Here is a 15,334-nt window from a genome sequence, read left to right on the forward strand (position 1 = left end):
TAACCTGAACCAGAGGTAAAGAAAAGCAATATGGTAGTACACTCAATATGCCTTGAGTAGGGGTCATTCACTATTTTAGGGATGTTAGAATTTATGGTCCTCATTCATGCTATCTGTCTGGAGAGTCTCTAGGAAACTCCTTTTGACCGATTGGTCAGGCCCTCACAACTATCTAGAGTCTTTGCATGTCTTTCTCTGTGCTCACTGTAACCCTAGGTGAGAGAAAAGCAAGGACTGAAGTATGAAGGTCTTCTCTCATTCTGATCATTTCCTTGGATATAGGATTGATCACTGCACTGCTGTTGACCTTTCAAAACAACTCCATTCTACTCTTTTGGCTTATTCCTCTTCAGGTGCCATTTGAAAACACAGTTGTGGCTTACTGGACCGTGTCCTCTGGGACCGCCTCCATCTACCTGTGTTGGAGATGCAGCTGAACAGAAGATGCCCAGATGACAGGGGGCCAGGGCTGGGTCCAAGGCAGGAAGGCAGCCTGCAGTGTTGCTTCGTGCCAGAGCCCAAGCCTGAGCTGATGGGTTTTTTGTTTTGTTTTGTTTGAGATGGAGTTTCACTCTGCTGCCCAGGCTGGAGTGCAGTGGTGCAATCTGGGCTCACTGCAACCTCTGCCTCCTGGGTTCAGTTGATTCTCCTGTCTTAGCCTCCTGAGTAGCTGGGATTACAGGCACGTACCACCATGTTCGACTAATTTTTGTATATTTAATAGAGAGGAGGTTTCACTAGGTTGGCAAAGCTGGTCTCAAACTCCTGCCCTCCTAATCCCCCTACCTTGGCCTCTCAAAGTGCTGAGATTACAGGCGTGAGCCACCGCGCCCAGCCGAGCTATTGGTTTTAATGAAATGAATACAGCACCATACATTCCGCATCCCCGGGTTATAGTGGGAGCCAAGCAAGGAGCCTTCTCATAGACCTCCAGTGACAGAAAGGCTGAGCTGTTGGCATCAGCTGGTAGAAGTTACACAGTGCAAGGCAAATGGTTTTATTCCATATGAGCAGTCACTTAGATGTGAATGTCATGTCTGTTCGCTGGTGAGTCGGATACTATGCTGAACATGATCTAGTAGTGTGTTCGGGCATTTTCTTTCTTGTCAGTGAAAAATTTCTGTCAGCCAGTAGGGTGGACAGTAGGGTAGACAATGCCTTTAGGAGCCCGGAAATAAACTATTGGTCCTGTATAGCTTCTCTGTGAAACTTTGCTTCATTATTCTTTTCCCTTCCCTAACTCGTTTCCCCTTTTCCCCTCCAAACACTTCCCCCCAACCCCACATACACGCCACAAAAAAAGGCAAGTTAGTTGGAGGTTGGGATTTCTAGCTAAATCAATAAAAGACTCCAGCTACTTGAGAGCTACTTGAGAGGATGAGGTGGGAGGATTGCTTGAGCCCGGAAGGTGAAGGTTGCAATGAACCAAGATCCCACCACTGCACTCCTGCCTGGACAACCGAGGGAGACCCTGTCTCTTAAAAAATAAAAATAAGGACTCTAGGACTTAGAAAATAGTCTGTATCCAGGGAAGAAGCAAGCCTGCACCCAGGCAGTTCCAAGGCCAGTCCCATTTCTCCAGGAAGGTCTTCTGTGGGCATCTGCCAAGAGTGAAGCCCGACCTGCATGTTTGGTGTCCTACTTGGACAGTGTTCCTCCTGCGGGTGGAGGAAGTGACACTTCTGCTGTATAGACAGCCCACAAATCCCTTGGGAGAGGTAATTGCCTCTTTTGCCTAGAGAGCAGTTTTTATTGTTGCCTTTGTTTTTGTTTCTTGAGGGAAGGTGGTCCTTGTCTCCAGTTGTTGCTGATTTTCTGAGAAACAGGCAGGGGAATTCAGCCTGCTCTTAGAAATGTTCTCTGGCATTGCCCAAGCGCTGGAAAGTCCACACCAGCAGCAGCAGTGGGTTTTGGGTCCAAGGGATGTAGGCGTGCAGTATGTTGGGCGTGGAAACAGAGGTCGGGCAGCCATGTTGGGTGTGGAAACAGAGGAGAGCGTGATGTTCAGCCGAATGATTGGGCATTTCCTGGCCAGACCTGTCTTCCTACTGCCTACCTTGTAGGTAATCCCTAATGTCTAAGAACTAGAAGAAATTCTTGGGCTACTGCACCAAGAGGAAGAGGACCTCCTTTTTCAACAGATACTACATCCTCTAAGTAAGACATCTTCAAGATACAAGCCAAGTGTTTCCCTGGAGACTACATCCACGCTTTTTGAATCAAAATGAATGCCCCTAAACTTGCCCAAGCGTTGTAGCCAGGTGACAAGGAGTTATAAATCGATATTCATATTTCCTAGAGAATAATTTGGGAGTTGATTCTCATTTCACACTCATGCTGATGTTTTCAGCTGCTGCTGCTTTTTTTTTTTTTTTTGGTAAAGAAGGGGATCTCACTATATTGCTCAGGCTGGTGGGCTGGTCTTGAACTCCTGACTTAAAGCATTTCTCCTGCCTCAACCTTCCAAAGTGATGGAATTACAAGCGTGGACCACTGCACCCGGTCAGTTTTCAGCTTCTTGTATCTGCTCAGACTCAGGTCATTGGACCATCGTTTCCCTGTTCCTGCTTCCCTGTCATTTCTCTCGTAAGCAGCCCTTCCAGGGCCTCTTTTTGGAAGAAATGAGTTAGAGTGTCAAAGGGAACAAGACCAGTGAATGACCATAGCTCCTGCTCGATAGATGCTTTCTCCATTCTTCATGTGGCTGGAATACTGTTGCTGAGGCTCCACCTGCAGCCTGGACTCATACAGCAGGGTGGGTTTGATACCCTCACTCCCACTTACATGCACACACTGTGTTTCCTTTTGTTCCTAGCTGTAGATGTCTTCACTCAGGCTCTTCTGGTTTGCAGTAAGTATACAGGAATAATTTTGAGACAGGGTCTTACTCTGTCACCCATGCTGGAGTGCAGTGGCCTGGTCAAAGCTCACTGCTGTCTCGACTTCCTGGGCTGCAGCCGTCCTCCCACTTCAGCCTCCCAAGTAGCTGGGACCCCAGGCATGTGCCACCATGCCTGGCCAATTTTTATATTTTTGGTAGAGATGGGGTTTCACAATGTTGCCCATGCTGGTCTTGCACTCCTGAACTCAAGTGATCCACCTGCCTTGGCCTCCCAAAGTGCTGGGATTACAGGCCTGAGCCACCGTACCCAGCCAGGAATAAATTTATTGGATCTATTATTGGAATTCAATCTGTATGATTTTTCAGATACTCATGTGTATTTTTCATACGTTCATCGATTCTAAGGCACAGACACTTCACAGTTTAACAGCTTTAAAATCAAGATGTGCCATATAATCACATCTTAAAATTATGAATTTCTGTGGAATACCATATTGAAAAAAAATTATTGGCAGCTTTTCTTGGAGGTTTATAATGGTGATTGATGGCATCCTGGAGACCACAAAATACATTATGTAAGTTGAGCTCATTTTTCACTTTTTTTGCCTGAAAAATTTGCGAATTTCCTCGAATGGACAGATTTACCAGCAAGCTTCAGCACATTTGAGCGGGAGTGGATGCAGCCGATACAATGGTTTACTCTGCACAGAGCAGTCACATGTCCATCCTGGCTGGACTTTAAAACAACCCTGGAATAGGCAGGGCACTACTTCAATATTACTAGGTAGCTCGTACAAGGCCATCTGGCTAGTGATTGGGAAAGCCTGTTTTCTCCTGATGCCTAGTCTGATTCTCTCTTCCATACCAGTCAGTGTAGAATTCAGAAGCAGCAGAAATATGTCAGAGTGGAATATACCATGCATACAGTAGAAAATGATGATCACTTTACTAAGAGGATCTTTATAGTTGGTAAAAATTGAGAATCATAATACCCAACAGAAAAAGGTGGGTAGGCACAATATTATAATGATTATCATATGGAATACAGACATTGAAAATGATAAGTACCTAGATTGTAGTTGATACAAGGAAGCATATGTATGTAAAGAGCAGAATATAAATATCCTAACTCCTTGGTTCCCAATGCCAACCATTTACCTCCTTGAGCCAAGCATGGGGCAGGCAGGTGAGACCCAGACCGAGTTAGAAAGGCTGAGCTCCAGAGAAAATGCAAAGAGAAGTTACAGAGAAAGAGATAAGAGACCTGGATGATATAACCAAAATATGTGACATACAAGCAGCAGGAGTACTAGAAATGGAAAAAGGTAGAGGAAGGGCGCTTGAGGCAGGACAGGCCAGGACTAGCTTCTAATGTCATAATACACAGTCCCCTCAGCTCGGTGGCTCAGCTCGGCGCATTGATCTCTTCCCCATGCTGCAGCATACAGTGCAGGTCAAGAAGAAGGACTGCACTCACTGTTGTTATTCAGGGACCTGAGCCAGCAGAGGCTTCGTTGCAACACCTGCTCGCTGATTACTGCAGCAGTACAGGTAGCATGGCGAGTCACACACTGACTCCTAAAGTCCACTTGGGTGTGTGCAGGTTTCTTCTGCTCACATTTCATTGGCCAAAGCAAATCACAAACCCACCCTTAACTTCAAAGAGAGCAGGCACATGCAGTCATTACATATAGATAGAAGGAGGAACGCTAGAAATATTTAGTGAAGAGAACTGATGAGTTACCACCCGGAGAAGTAATGAAACATATAGAAGAAAATTTCCCTAAAGAAGGAAGACTTGAGTCTGCATATTGAAAGGTAAAACTGATAAGAGAAGACACTCTAAGCATATCCTGGTAACGTTTCTGAACTCTTAGGATGAAGATAAAAATCTTCAAGCTTTCAGGCCAAAGGAACAAATTATTAAGGAAAAAGAGTCACACTGGCACCAGATTTCCTATTTGCAATACCAAGAAGCTAGAAGATGGTGGAATTTCATCTGCAGACCACGGGGGATAAAAGGAATGCAACTCAAGTATCCTGTACCCAGGCAAGCTATCCATTCAGCTGTCAGAATGAAAGAAAGGTATTTGAGCATATACGAGGACTGAGAGTGTGCCTCAGCTGTCACCCACGGCCCTTGGCCTCACAGTGCCTAGATGTTCTGCCTCCACTGTTCCTCTGATATATCCAGGGCTCTGCTTGTCTGTCACCTCCTCAGAGGCTGTCCCTGACCACTGTATCCAAATTAGCACACCCACCCACCCTGCTTGGCCTTCTCTTCACAACACAGCTCACTGCTTGACACTTTGTTTGATGTTTATTAAAAATTCAAACGTTTGGAAAAGTTGGAAGAAGTTTAACTTGTGCATCTTAACTTTTTTTCGTTTGTTCATTTTATTTTAATGCAGACATCCGTGCACTTCCCTGATATACATCACTAACTACAGTTAATTAACTACAGTTCCTTATTTGTTTACAAGTCTTTTTTCTGGTTGAGGTAAAATTTGCAAACAGTGAAATCTCAAATCTTAAGTATGTATTTGGTGAATTTTGACAAACACATACACGTGTGTAACTCAAACCCTCCTCATGATACAGAACACTTTTGTCACCCCGGAAAGTTTTCTCATTTCCTTCTCAGTGAATCTCTGCCCCCACCCTAACCCCTAGAGACAACCACTGTTCTGATTTCTTCCACAGTAGATTAATGTTGCCTTTTCTAGAACTTCATATAATTAGAATCGGGTGCACTTTTGTGTCCTTCACTTGGCATGTTTTAATGCGTTCATGTTGTTGCATGTATCGGTAATTCATTGCTTTTTATAGCTGAGTAGTGTTCCATTTTATTCCATGGATGTACCACAGTTTCTTTATCCATTCTGTTGACGGACATTTGGATTGTTTCCAGTTTTTGCTTGTTAGGAATAAAGCTGAGATGAACATTCTTGTAAATGACTATTTGTAGGCATATGTTGACATTTCTTTTGGGTAAATCCATAGTGAGAAATTGCTTAGGTCATAGGCTGGGTGTATGTTTGTTTAATGTGAAACTACTAGACCTTCCCCCAAAGTGGCTTTGTCATTTTCTATTCCCTCAGACACATGTGAGAGTTCCAGTTGCTACACATCTTCACCAACATTCCCAACATCTGGTGTTCCTAGTCCTTTTAAGTTTTTGTTTAGTATTTTAGTAGTTAGATTTATTGGTCAGTGTTTTCTAGAGAAACAGAACCAACAATGTGTGTGAGTGTGTGTTTGAGTGTGTATGTGTAAAGAGATTTATTATAAAAAATTGGCTCACATGATTATGGAAGCTGAGAAATCCCATGATCTGCCACCTGCAAGCTGGAGACCTGGGAAAACTTGTGGAGTATGTAGTTCTGTTTCAAGTTTGAACTGGAGTTTCTCCTGAGAAATCGAAGAGCTGGTGGTATAAGTCCTAGTTCAAGGGCAAGAGAAGACCAGTGTCCCAGCTCAAGCAGGTAAGCAGAGAGAGAGTGAAATGTCTCCTCTTTGCCTTTTTATTCTGTTCACGTCCTCAGTGGATTGGATGAGGCCTGCTCACCGTGGGGAGGCCGGTCTGCTTCACTCAGTCTATGGTTTCAAATGCTGATCTCATCTGGAAACACCTCACAGAAACACCAGAAATAATGTTAAGACAAACATCTGGGCACCCCATGACCCGGTCACGTTGACCCGTCACAACAGATATGTTAATACACATTCACAGATACATTATTCTTTCATTGTCAGTATGGCTGTCTTCTGATGTCTGCTTGTGAGAACTGTCTAGGGAAACAGGTGAGCCCCCAGGCTCCAGAGCAGAACTGCAGAGGGTGAGTCCAGAAGAGAAGTGTTGGAAGAGTAAAAGCCAGAATCCCTGAGCCTTTCCCAGTCGAGAATGTTCTCTAGGAGAGACTGACTCACAGTTCAGCAACTGACAAATTGTGCATTGATTTTCACTTATTTCTGTTTTGACAGAAAGGGAGTCTGTGTGTCTTTGAGGGTGAAGAATGAAGAATGTGATACTTACAGCTTAGAAATGAAAATCATCCATGTTACCCTTTGAACTTCTATTTCTAATAAATCCCATTTATTAAAATTAGTTTATTCAAGTCTCATTTTATGGACAGTAAGCACCATGAGGCTGTGACAGAAAGATGGAGGCTGGAAGCTAAGAACTGAATGCTAAGGACAAAGTCAAGGGGGCGGACGCGCTCTGAGCGCCTCAGCCAAGAGGCATCCTCATCTACCCGTCTGCTCCAGGACCTCTCATCTGCGTGGCGTGGCTTTCTTTACCCTGGTGCTTCGTTTGATTCTTCTACCTTTAGGTGATCCCAGAGACAGGCAGAACTGGGGCAGCCTTTAAAATAGCGCATCAGCATGGGGAGAGGGGAGAAGGGAGGGCTGGGGAAGGAAACTGGAGCAACACGCCGCCAGCACGTGGTCCTACTTGAGAAATCAGGTCTTAAAGGAAAATGAGAAGCTTTGGAAAATGAGAAGTGTATCCATCTCCAGAGCACTAAAACTCGAGTTTATGTTGCAAGATAAATGTTGCAGTGGGTTGGGAGAGTTCTTGTAGCTTGAACCAGTTGCCCCCATCCTTCCTCTGTTGCTCTGTCAAATGGAAGGGCCTGGATGAAGAGATGCCCAGTTACCCTGACCCAGGAACATGCTTGATGCACGTGATCATGTCAGTGTTCCTGGGATCACTGTTGCTTCACTCACCAGTGGGCTTATCCTGTTATTGTGAGTGCCCCTTTGACCTGACAGTAAGGGGTCATAGATGGCAAGTGCAGACTTGTCTTCTCCTGGGAGCTCTGCTCTCTGGTACAGCCAACCAAATGGCAAAGGATTCCCCACTTAAGGCACTTGTTGAAAGACAGGAAGCAGCTGGACTCTGGCTGATCCAACTCTCTGCCCAGCTCTTCTGGCTGTGTAAACAGTGAGCTGATCTGATGACAAGGAAAGAAAGGAAACCAGGTCTCCATTAGAAGGACTCTATGGGCTTCTCTTGATTGCAAGTGGAAGGATCCTTTAGGCGCATTTGCTTGGCAGAACCCACCCAGAGCGGAACTGTGTGACCAAGGACACATTCCCCTCAGTGCTCTGTCATTCATTTCTTCCTCATTTTGAGTTTATGGCAGAAAAGGTCAAGGAACTAGGTACGTTCCCTGCCTCTTCCTCTGTCTGGTGGGAGGAGATGATAGCCTAAGGTGAACCAGTGTCAGGCTTGGCTAGCAAGGCCAAGCAAACTGACGTCTCCCTTCACTGACAGTTGCAAACTTAACCCGTGTGCAGGGACCGGCTGGAACGCTGGCTGGCTGCTCCCCTGGCCTCCAGGGTGTGATGCGCAGAGCCTGGTCTCAGAGGCATAGGGAATGCCCTGTAGCTTTCTCCTGAAAGAAAATAAAAAAGCATTGCTTACCTGCTGTGAGTGCTGATGAAAGTCTCTTAGGAAATTTGACAAAATCATGTGGCCTGGATGACTTTGCAGACCTTTGGTTTACTTTTGTTTTGCTGGGCTAATTTTAATTTTGTGTGAGCTTTTTTTCTAAAATGGAATCAAAATTTCCTGGATATTTTAACCTTCAGGTAGCTCATAAATATCACAGGATTTATCATTCTGTAGGGCTGCAGTGGACGGTTATGGGAAATGATTTGGGCAGTAGAGTGAGAGAATCCATCTTGATCATCAGATGACCTTTCAGGAAAGAAGGTGGGGATGTTAGTCTTTTCTAGCTCTCTGTGTTCTTCTCTCTTTCTTACCTTTCACCCTTTTTTTTCCATTTAAAAGGTAATTGCAGATTCAGCATCTTACAACCAGTGTTGTAGGCTCAGTGCCAAACTGAAAGCAGAACTCCAGGTTAACAGAGTTCCTAGGAAAAAAAGTGTCCCTTGTTTCACATTACGGGGTTAGCCAGGACCATGGGCACTTAAGGAGAAATTGCTGGGACAATGTAGAAGATTCATAAATGAGTATTTGGTCAGAGCCAGTATTTCTCTTCTTTCTGCCACGTAACTCTTCGGGGCTAGTGAGTAGCACAGCACGTGAGCAAGAGCGCAGACTTCCTCAGTGTGGTGGGCCAGCTCTGGCACTTTCTAGCCATGTGAATCTTGATCAGGTTATATAATCTTCTGGGCCTTGATGTCCTCATCTGTAAAATGGCGTTAATGACAGATAGTACCTGCCTACCTTATATGAGGAGCCACATAAAGCACTATGGCTGTCCATAGTAATAACTCAATAAATGCAAAGTATTATTTATTATCATATGCAAGAGCAGGTGCTGCAGAGGTTGAAGAGAGACTGTTGGTTTCCAGTTGGCAAGTGCCAGTCGCAGCACACAGTACTCGAGAGGTTCAGAGGAAACAGCAATGGCACCTGGCAGAGGTGGGGGCTGCTGGCACCCCCTAGTGGGCTCTACATAGCCCATGGCCAGTGTGCCCTTACCATGGTCTCGAGGATGGAAAAGCCAGGTCATCATGTGATTTCCCTCACTTCATAGAGACCAACTTAGTTGTTTTGTTTATTTTTTGTTTAGAAAGGGTCTCACTCTTTTGCCCTGGCTGGAGTACAGTGGCATGATCATGGCTCACTGCAGCCTCAACCTCCTGGGCTCAGCCTCCCAAGTAGCTGGGACTAGAGGTATGCACCACCACAGCCAACTAATTAAAATTTTTTTTAAATAGAGACAGGGTCTCCCTATGTTGTTTAGGCTTATCTCAAACTCCTGGACTAAAGTGATCCTTCCACCACGGCCTCCCACAATGCTGATACTACAGGTGTAAGCCACCGTGCCCAGCCCAGAGTTATTTCTTGAGCCATACCAAAATAAAATAAAACAGAAACACCAGAGGTAGAAGATACTGATATTGCTAACCCTGCTTTAGGTAAAGTGTAGGTCTCTTCCTATACCAGTGGTGTTTCCTCCAGAGGTAGTATTTCCCAACCTACCTCGTTCTTAAAACTCTATGGCCAACTCTCCCTGCCCTGATGGAAAGGACTTTAGTTTGGAAGCTGAGAATCCTGAGGCTAGTCTCAGTTTAACCTCCTCAGTTGTGTGACAGTGTGCCACTCAGAGGCCTTCACCAGGGCCCATCCCCTCATCTGTACAGTGAGGGGATTGCTCTAAACATGTGAGTCTCAGCCTTATTTTTTCTAGGACATGAATGTCTAGTGACATTCCCTTATAGACCTTCTTGTTGGGTGGCCTATTTCCTAGCACCTTAGCTATAACTCAGCCCCTCTCCTGCACTCAAGGAATCATGTTAGAATACAGGGGAGTAAATGATGCTATTATAGGGATAACCTTGAGTCTCTTCTGAGTTATCAGAAACATAAGTACCTGTGAGGTGTAGTTTTGTTCTTAGTCACAGGTCACTTTAATGCTTGGCAGTGAGAGTATCGGGGCCTGGAGGCAGAGGGCCTGTCCTAGAGCACATCCCTCCTCTCCTACCACAGCCTCAGCTTGCAGGCAGGTGCCACCTTCCCAAGTTAAAGTGCAGGTGTCCTTTAGTTATTTAAAGGATTGCAAAACCTTGGTCTTTGGGGTTGAAAAAAAAAGCCCCATGTGAGTGCAGAGGTACTTAGGCTGAATTGGAAAAGCATCTTCCGTCTGTGAGATGCAGGTTCACTCCTCACCTTCCCATCAGGCTGTGACACTTGGTCTGCACATTTCTAAACTGGGTTAGAAAATAATCAGTCTCGTGTGTTTACATCCTGCTGTGCAAGAAAACTGGGGAGGGAATTCCCCTCCTTTCTTTACAGTCTTTGGGGTCTTTCTTTGTTGTTTTTGTTGTTTCCTTATTGTGGAGAACGGGGTCTCGCTGTGTTGCCCAGACAGGTCTCAAACTACTGAGTTTAAGTGATTGTCCCACCTCGGCCTTTCAAAATGCTGGGATTACAGGTGTGAGCCACATGCCGGGGCTGGTCTTCTAGCTTTGTTACTGATGGATTTGTAACCACCCAGATGTCAGAAATACAACCCTTTCTCAAAGCTCTCCAGAGTCCTTGGATTGTTTGTATTTCCAAGACTTTTTAGCTCAGATGCTTAGATGCTAAGACTCCGAGGAAAGAGGTTGGGGAAATGGGGACTGTGCCTTGGAGTCAAGTGTCCACTTTGTCTGTAGTTAGCCAGGCCTGAGTTTTCTGTCTAGTCCTATAGTTCAAAGCATTGCTAATGAAGGAACAAAAAAAAAAAAAAAGAGGATTTGGAGAGGACTTTAAGCAAATTGGTCGTTAGCTAGCCTCCTGTCTCTCAGTACCCCCAGCCGCCAGAGTCACAGCTTTTCGTACAGAGTTAGGCACCCACCTGAAGGGGTCGCTTGTGAAGGTATGAACTCCTCTTCTGTCCTGGAACATCTAACGGTCAACTTCAGCCTCCTTTAAAAAAAAAAAAAAATTATTTATTTAATTGTAGAGGCAGGGTTTCACTATGTTGCTCAGGCTAGTCTTGAACTCCTGAGTTTAAGTGATCCACCCACCTTGGTCTCCCAAAGCACTGGGATTATAAGTGTGAGACAACGTGCTCAGCCACATTCAGCCTTTTATCTGTTTCATAAGAAAAGTTGGGTGACTCATGCTCATAATCCTAGCACTTTGGGAAGCTCAGGCTGGTGGATCACCTGAGGTCAGGAATTCGAGACCAGCCTGGGCAACATGGCGAAACCCCATCGCTACTAAAAGCACAAAAATTAGCCAGGCATGGTGACGCATGCCTGCAATCCCAGCTACTCGAGAGACTGAGGTGGGAGAATCTCTTGAACCGGGAGGCGGAGGTTGCAGTGAGCCACGAGATAGTGCTGCTGCACTCCAGCCTGGGCTGCAGAATAAGACTCCATCTCAAAAAAAATAAATGTTGCAGATGATTATCACTAGTGTCAAATAAAACTGCGTATGGAAAATCTGACTAAAATTTAACAAGAATCCAGTCTTTACAACAGTACAATGAACGCTTGAACTACATCGCGGTGCGGGGGGGTGGGGGGGGGCGGGGGTAGCTCCAACCCCTGCACAGTCAATCTGCATATAACTTTTTTTTTTTTTTTTTGAGACAGGGTCTTGCTCTGTTTCCCAGGCTGGAGTGTAGTGGTGCAAACATGGCTCACTGCAGGTTCGATCTCCTGGGCTGAAGCAATCCTCCCACCTCAGCCTCCCAAGTAGCTAGGACTATTGACACACACCACCACTCCCATCTAATTTTTTATTTTTTGTAGAGACAGGCTTTTGCCATGTTGCCTAGGCTGGTCTCAAACTCCTGAGCTCAAGCAGTCTGCCCGCCTCAGCCTCCCAGAGTACTGGAATTACAGCATGCACCACCATGCCCAGCCCTGTGTATGACTTTTGACTTAACCAAAACTTAACTACTAATAGCCTGCTGTTGACCAGTTGATTAACATAAAAAGTTAAGATGGATTTTATATGTTATAAATGTATTATATACTGTATTACAATAAAGAGAGATAAATAAAATGTTATTAAGAAAATGATAAGGAAGTGGCTGGGTGAGGTGACTCACACCTGTCATCCTAGCACTTTGGGAGGCCGAGGCTGGGAGATCATTTGAGCCCAGGGGTTCAAGACCAGCCTACGGAATGTAGCGAGACCCCATCTCTAATATAAAAAATTTTTAATAGTATGTTAAAAAGAAAATTTTAAGGAAGAAAAAATATATTTACTGTTCATTAAGTGGAAGTGGATCATCATAAAGGTCTTCATTCTCATCTTCACATTGAGTAGGAGGAGGAGAAGGGGTTGGTCTTGCTGTCTCAGGATGGCAGAGGCCATGGAAAATCCACATGGAAGTACAGCCCTGCCATTCGAACCCATGTTCGAGGGTCAGCTGTTGTTAGATGTGCCACATTAGGAAGTCCAGGCTGGGCAGACAGGAATCACAGTCACAAAAGGGAGACACTGTGATGTGCACAATTTAATGCAGACAAGTAAGATTTCAGTGGCAACAGATCTTTTTGATAGAATTCACGTGCAAAATAATTGATCCATTTGAAAATCATTTCAGTGAAAGTAGAATGGAAAAAATTAGAAATAATTCATCTGTGTTGTATGGAAAAATGGATCAAGGGATTAAGAGTTCAACTCGGAAGATTCGCAACCAGAATTCTCCAGTCTGAGTATAATTCTGTATCAGTGAAAACTCTGGCTGTGTAAGCAGTCCACACTGCCTTGGGAATAAAACGCCGGGATCACAATACCCGGTACTGGCCTGGTACCATGAAACAGCTGTCACTCTTGATAGCATTTGGCCAAGGATCATGTGGCATCTGGGAGCACTTTGGAGGGCCACCCCTCAGCTAGGTTTACACACATCTCAAAGGACAGTGGCCATAAGCCACGAAGGAGGTAAAGGGGGCTGCAGGTGAGGGAGGGAGGTGCTACCTGGCTTGGGCAGCCAAGGCCAGGAGCCAGGTGAGGGATGAGATTCCTTCCGGGGTGATCCAACCAAGTGGCTGAAAGGCTGGGAGGCAGAAGGATGTTAAACTCTTATGCAAAGCCTGAGTTTCCAGGTGCCTTGATTTGATGCCTCCCTATCCCCATTGTCCACCAGACCCTTTTGAGAAAGGGTCTAAAGAAAATAAACCTCAAGTAAGGTGTCAGTGGCCTCTGTTAAACCTTAACAAGGGATGTAAGGCAAGGAGAGCCCTAGTGAAAGCTGGCAGTCAGTTACAGGCTGCAATAAAAAGGACAAATGCTGCCAGGCGCGGTGGCTCAAGCCTATAATCTCAGCACTTTGGGAGCCTGAGGCAGGTGGATCACCTGAGGTCAGGAGTTCAAGACCAGCCTGGCCAACATAGTGAAACCCCGTCTCTACTAAATATATAGAAATTAGCCGGGTGTGGTGGTGGGCACATGTAATCCCAGCTACTCAGGAGGCTGAGGCAAGAGAATTGCTTGAACCCAGAACCCAGAGGTTGCAGTGAGCCGAGATCGTGCCACTGCGCTCCAGCCTGAGCAACAGAGTGAGACTCCATCTCAAAAAAAAAAAAAAAAAAAAAAAAGGCAAATGTTCGAATGAGTCATTGAAGGACGGGTCTAGGGTCTGTTCCAATAGCCATCCTCCACATTGACCCTGACCCCACACGGCTGGTGTTCGAGAGTGCTGACATGTCCTGCAGATGTGCTGGATCTGGAGAAAACATTTCATCCCATTCTCCTCTCTTTCAGGTTTCAAGTGCCCCATTTGCTCCAAGTCTGTGGCTTCTGACGAGATGGAAATGCACTTTATAATGTGTTTGAGCAAACCTCGCCTCTCCTACAATGGTAAGGACTTGGCCTGCCTCACCAGCCTCCAGAGCATTTGTTGGGGGAGCCTCCAGTCGAGGGTGGTTCTGGGCAGTATTTTCACCTTGCCCTCTGGCAGGCATTCCTGAGTGGTGGTGAGGAAGCAGACTGTTCAGGGAGGCTTGTTGCCAAGGTCAGAGAGGAAAAGGGGCGGGACAAGGAAGGAAGTCCCAGGGTCAGGTCCAAGGCTGGGGAAGCCTCTCGGGTTGCTCACTTAGTCCCCTGCCCCTCTACAACTCAGTTGTGAGGACTTTGGGTGGGAGATGCAGCCATTCCTTCACCCATCACACGCTTGACTGTGGAAGGTCCCAAGACAGCCAGATGCACGCCACGGCTTAGCAGACGGGCCCTAAGCAAGCACCCACTCTCCTTGAGGAAGTGTGGGCTATGTGCCAGTGGCATGCACAGAGTGCTGGGAAGCTGGTCGTCTCTTTGTCACTTTCAAACTCAGGTGAACACTTGATTTAGCCCAGTGACTCCACCCCAGAGAGCTTGATGGGGGAGTATGTGTGACACAGTGACACTATAGGGATTGAAAATGCAGGTAGGCCACCTTGCTGCTCCACCCAGGCCTTGTCGCCTCCTACCCTGGCGGCTGCCTCAGAGCCCAGCAGTGAATATCGCAGTGGGTAGGACCCTGAAGGCAGGGGATTTCTTAACAGCCAAGCTAACCTAACAGGACGCCTCTGGGGAACAAAGTAACTGCCAACATCTGCCTAGCATGCTGTGCGTAAGGCTTGGAGTCCAGCTGATGGGAGTTCGAATCTCCCTCTACCACTCACTGTCTCGTCTTGGACAAGTTGCTCGGCTTAGCGGAGCCTCCATTTTCTCGTCTATAAAGTGTGAATAGCAATACTTGGTGCATAGGGTTGTCAGAACTGGGTAAGAGATGGCACATAAAGCCTGGCCCATGGTCAGTGCTTGGGAAGTTACAGCTGCCGTGAAAGATGTGAGATCTCCCTAGGTTTCTTTTCACCGTTTTCCAGAGCCCACAGACTTCTCCTCAGTGCTGCTCAGCCCACACCACTGCTAACCCTCAGTTTTCCATGCTTATTTGTTTAGTCTGGTCTCCAAACCATGTTCGTCAGAAAACGGCATCATCCACTATCACAGGCAGTGGATCTGAGTGCACTCCAACCCCGGTACTGGCCCATCTTCCCAGATTCAAGTCATAGTAGTGGTTAGAA

General features: G+C 46.0%; 1 protein-coding gene across 8 annotated transcripts in view; it reads left to right on the top strand.

The window, feature by feature from the left end:
* Positions 1-15,334, top strand: part of ZNRF1 (zinc and ring finger 1) — a 122,180-nt gene that overhangs the window by 91,000 nt on the left and 15,846 nt on the right. For all 8 annotated transcript variants that reach the window (XR_013530173.1, XR_013530172.1, XR_013530175.1 and 5 more), the window contains one exon: positions 14,031-14,126. Coding sequence is in view for 3 of the 8 variants with exons in the window: in XM_003735326.6 (XP_003735374.1) it covers positions 14,031-14,126 (96 nt within the window). In the remaining 5 variants the exon portion in view is untranslated. The remainder of the gene's footprint in view (positions 1-14,030; positions 14,127-15,334) is intronic.

The sequence above is a fragment of the Callithrix jacchus genome, chromosome 20 (assembly GCF_049354715.1).
Source record: "Callithrix jacchus isolate 240 chromosome 20, calJac240_pri, whole genome shotgun sequence".
Taxonomy (NCBI): domain Eukaryota; kingdom Metazoa; phylum Chordata; class Mammalia; order Primates; family Cebidae; genus Callithrix; species Callithrix jacchus.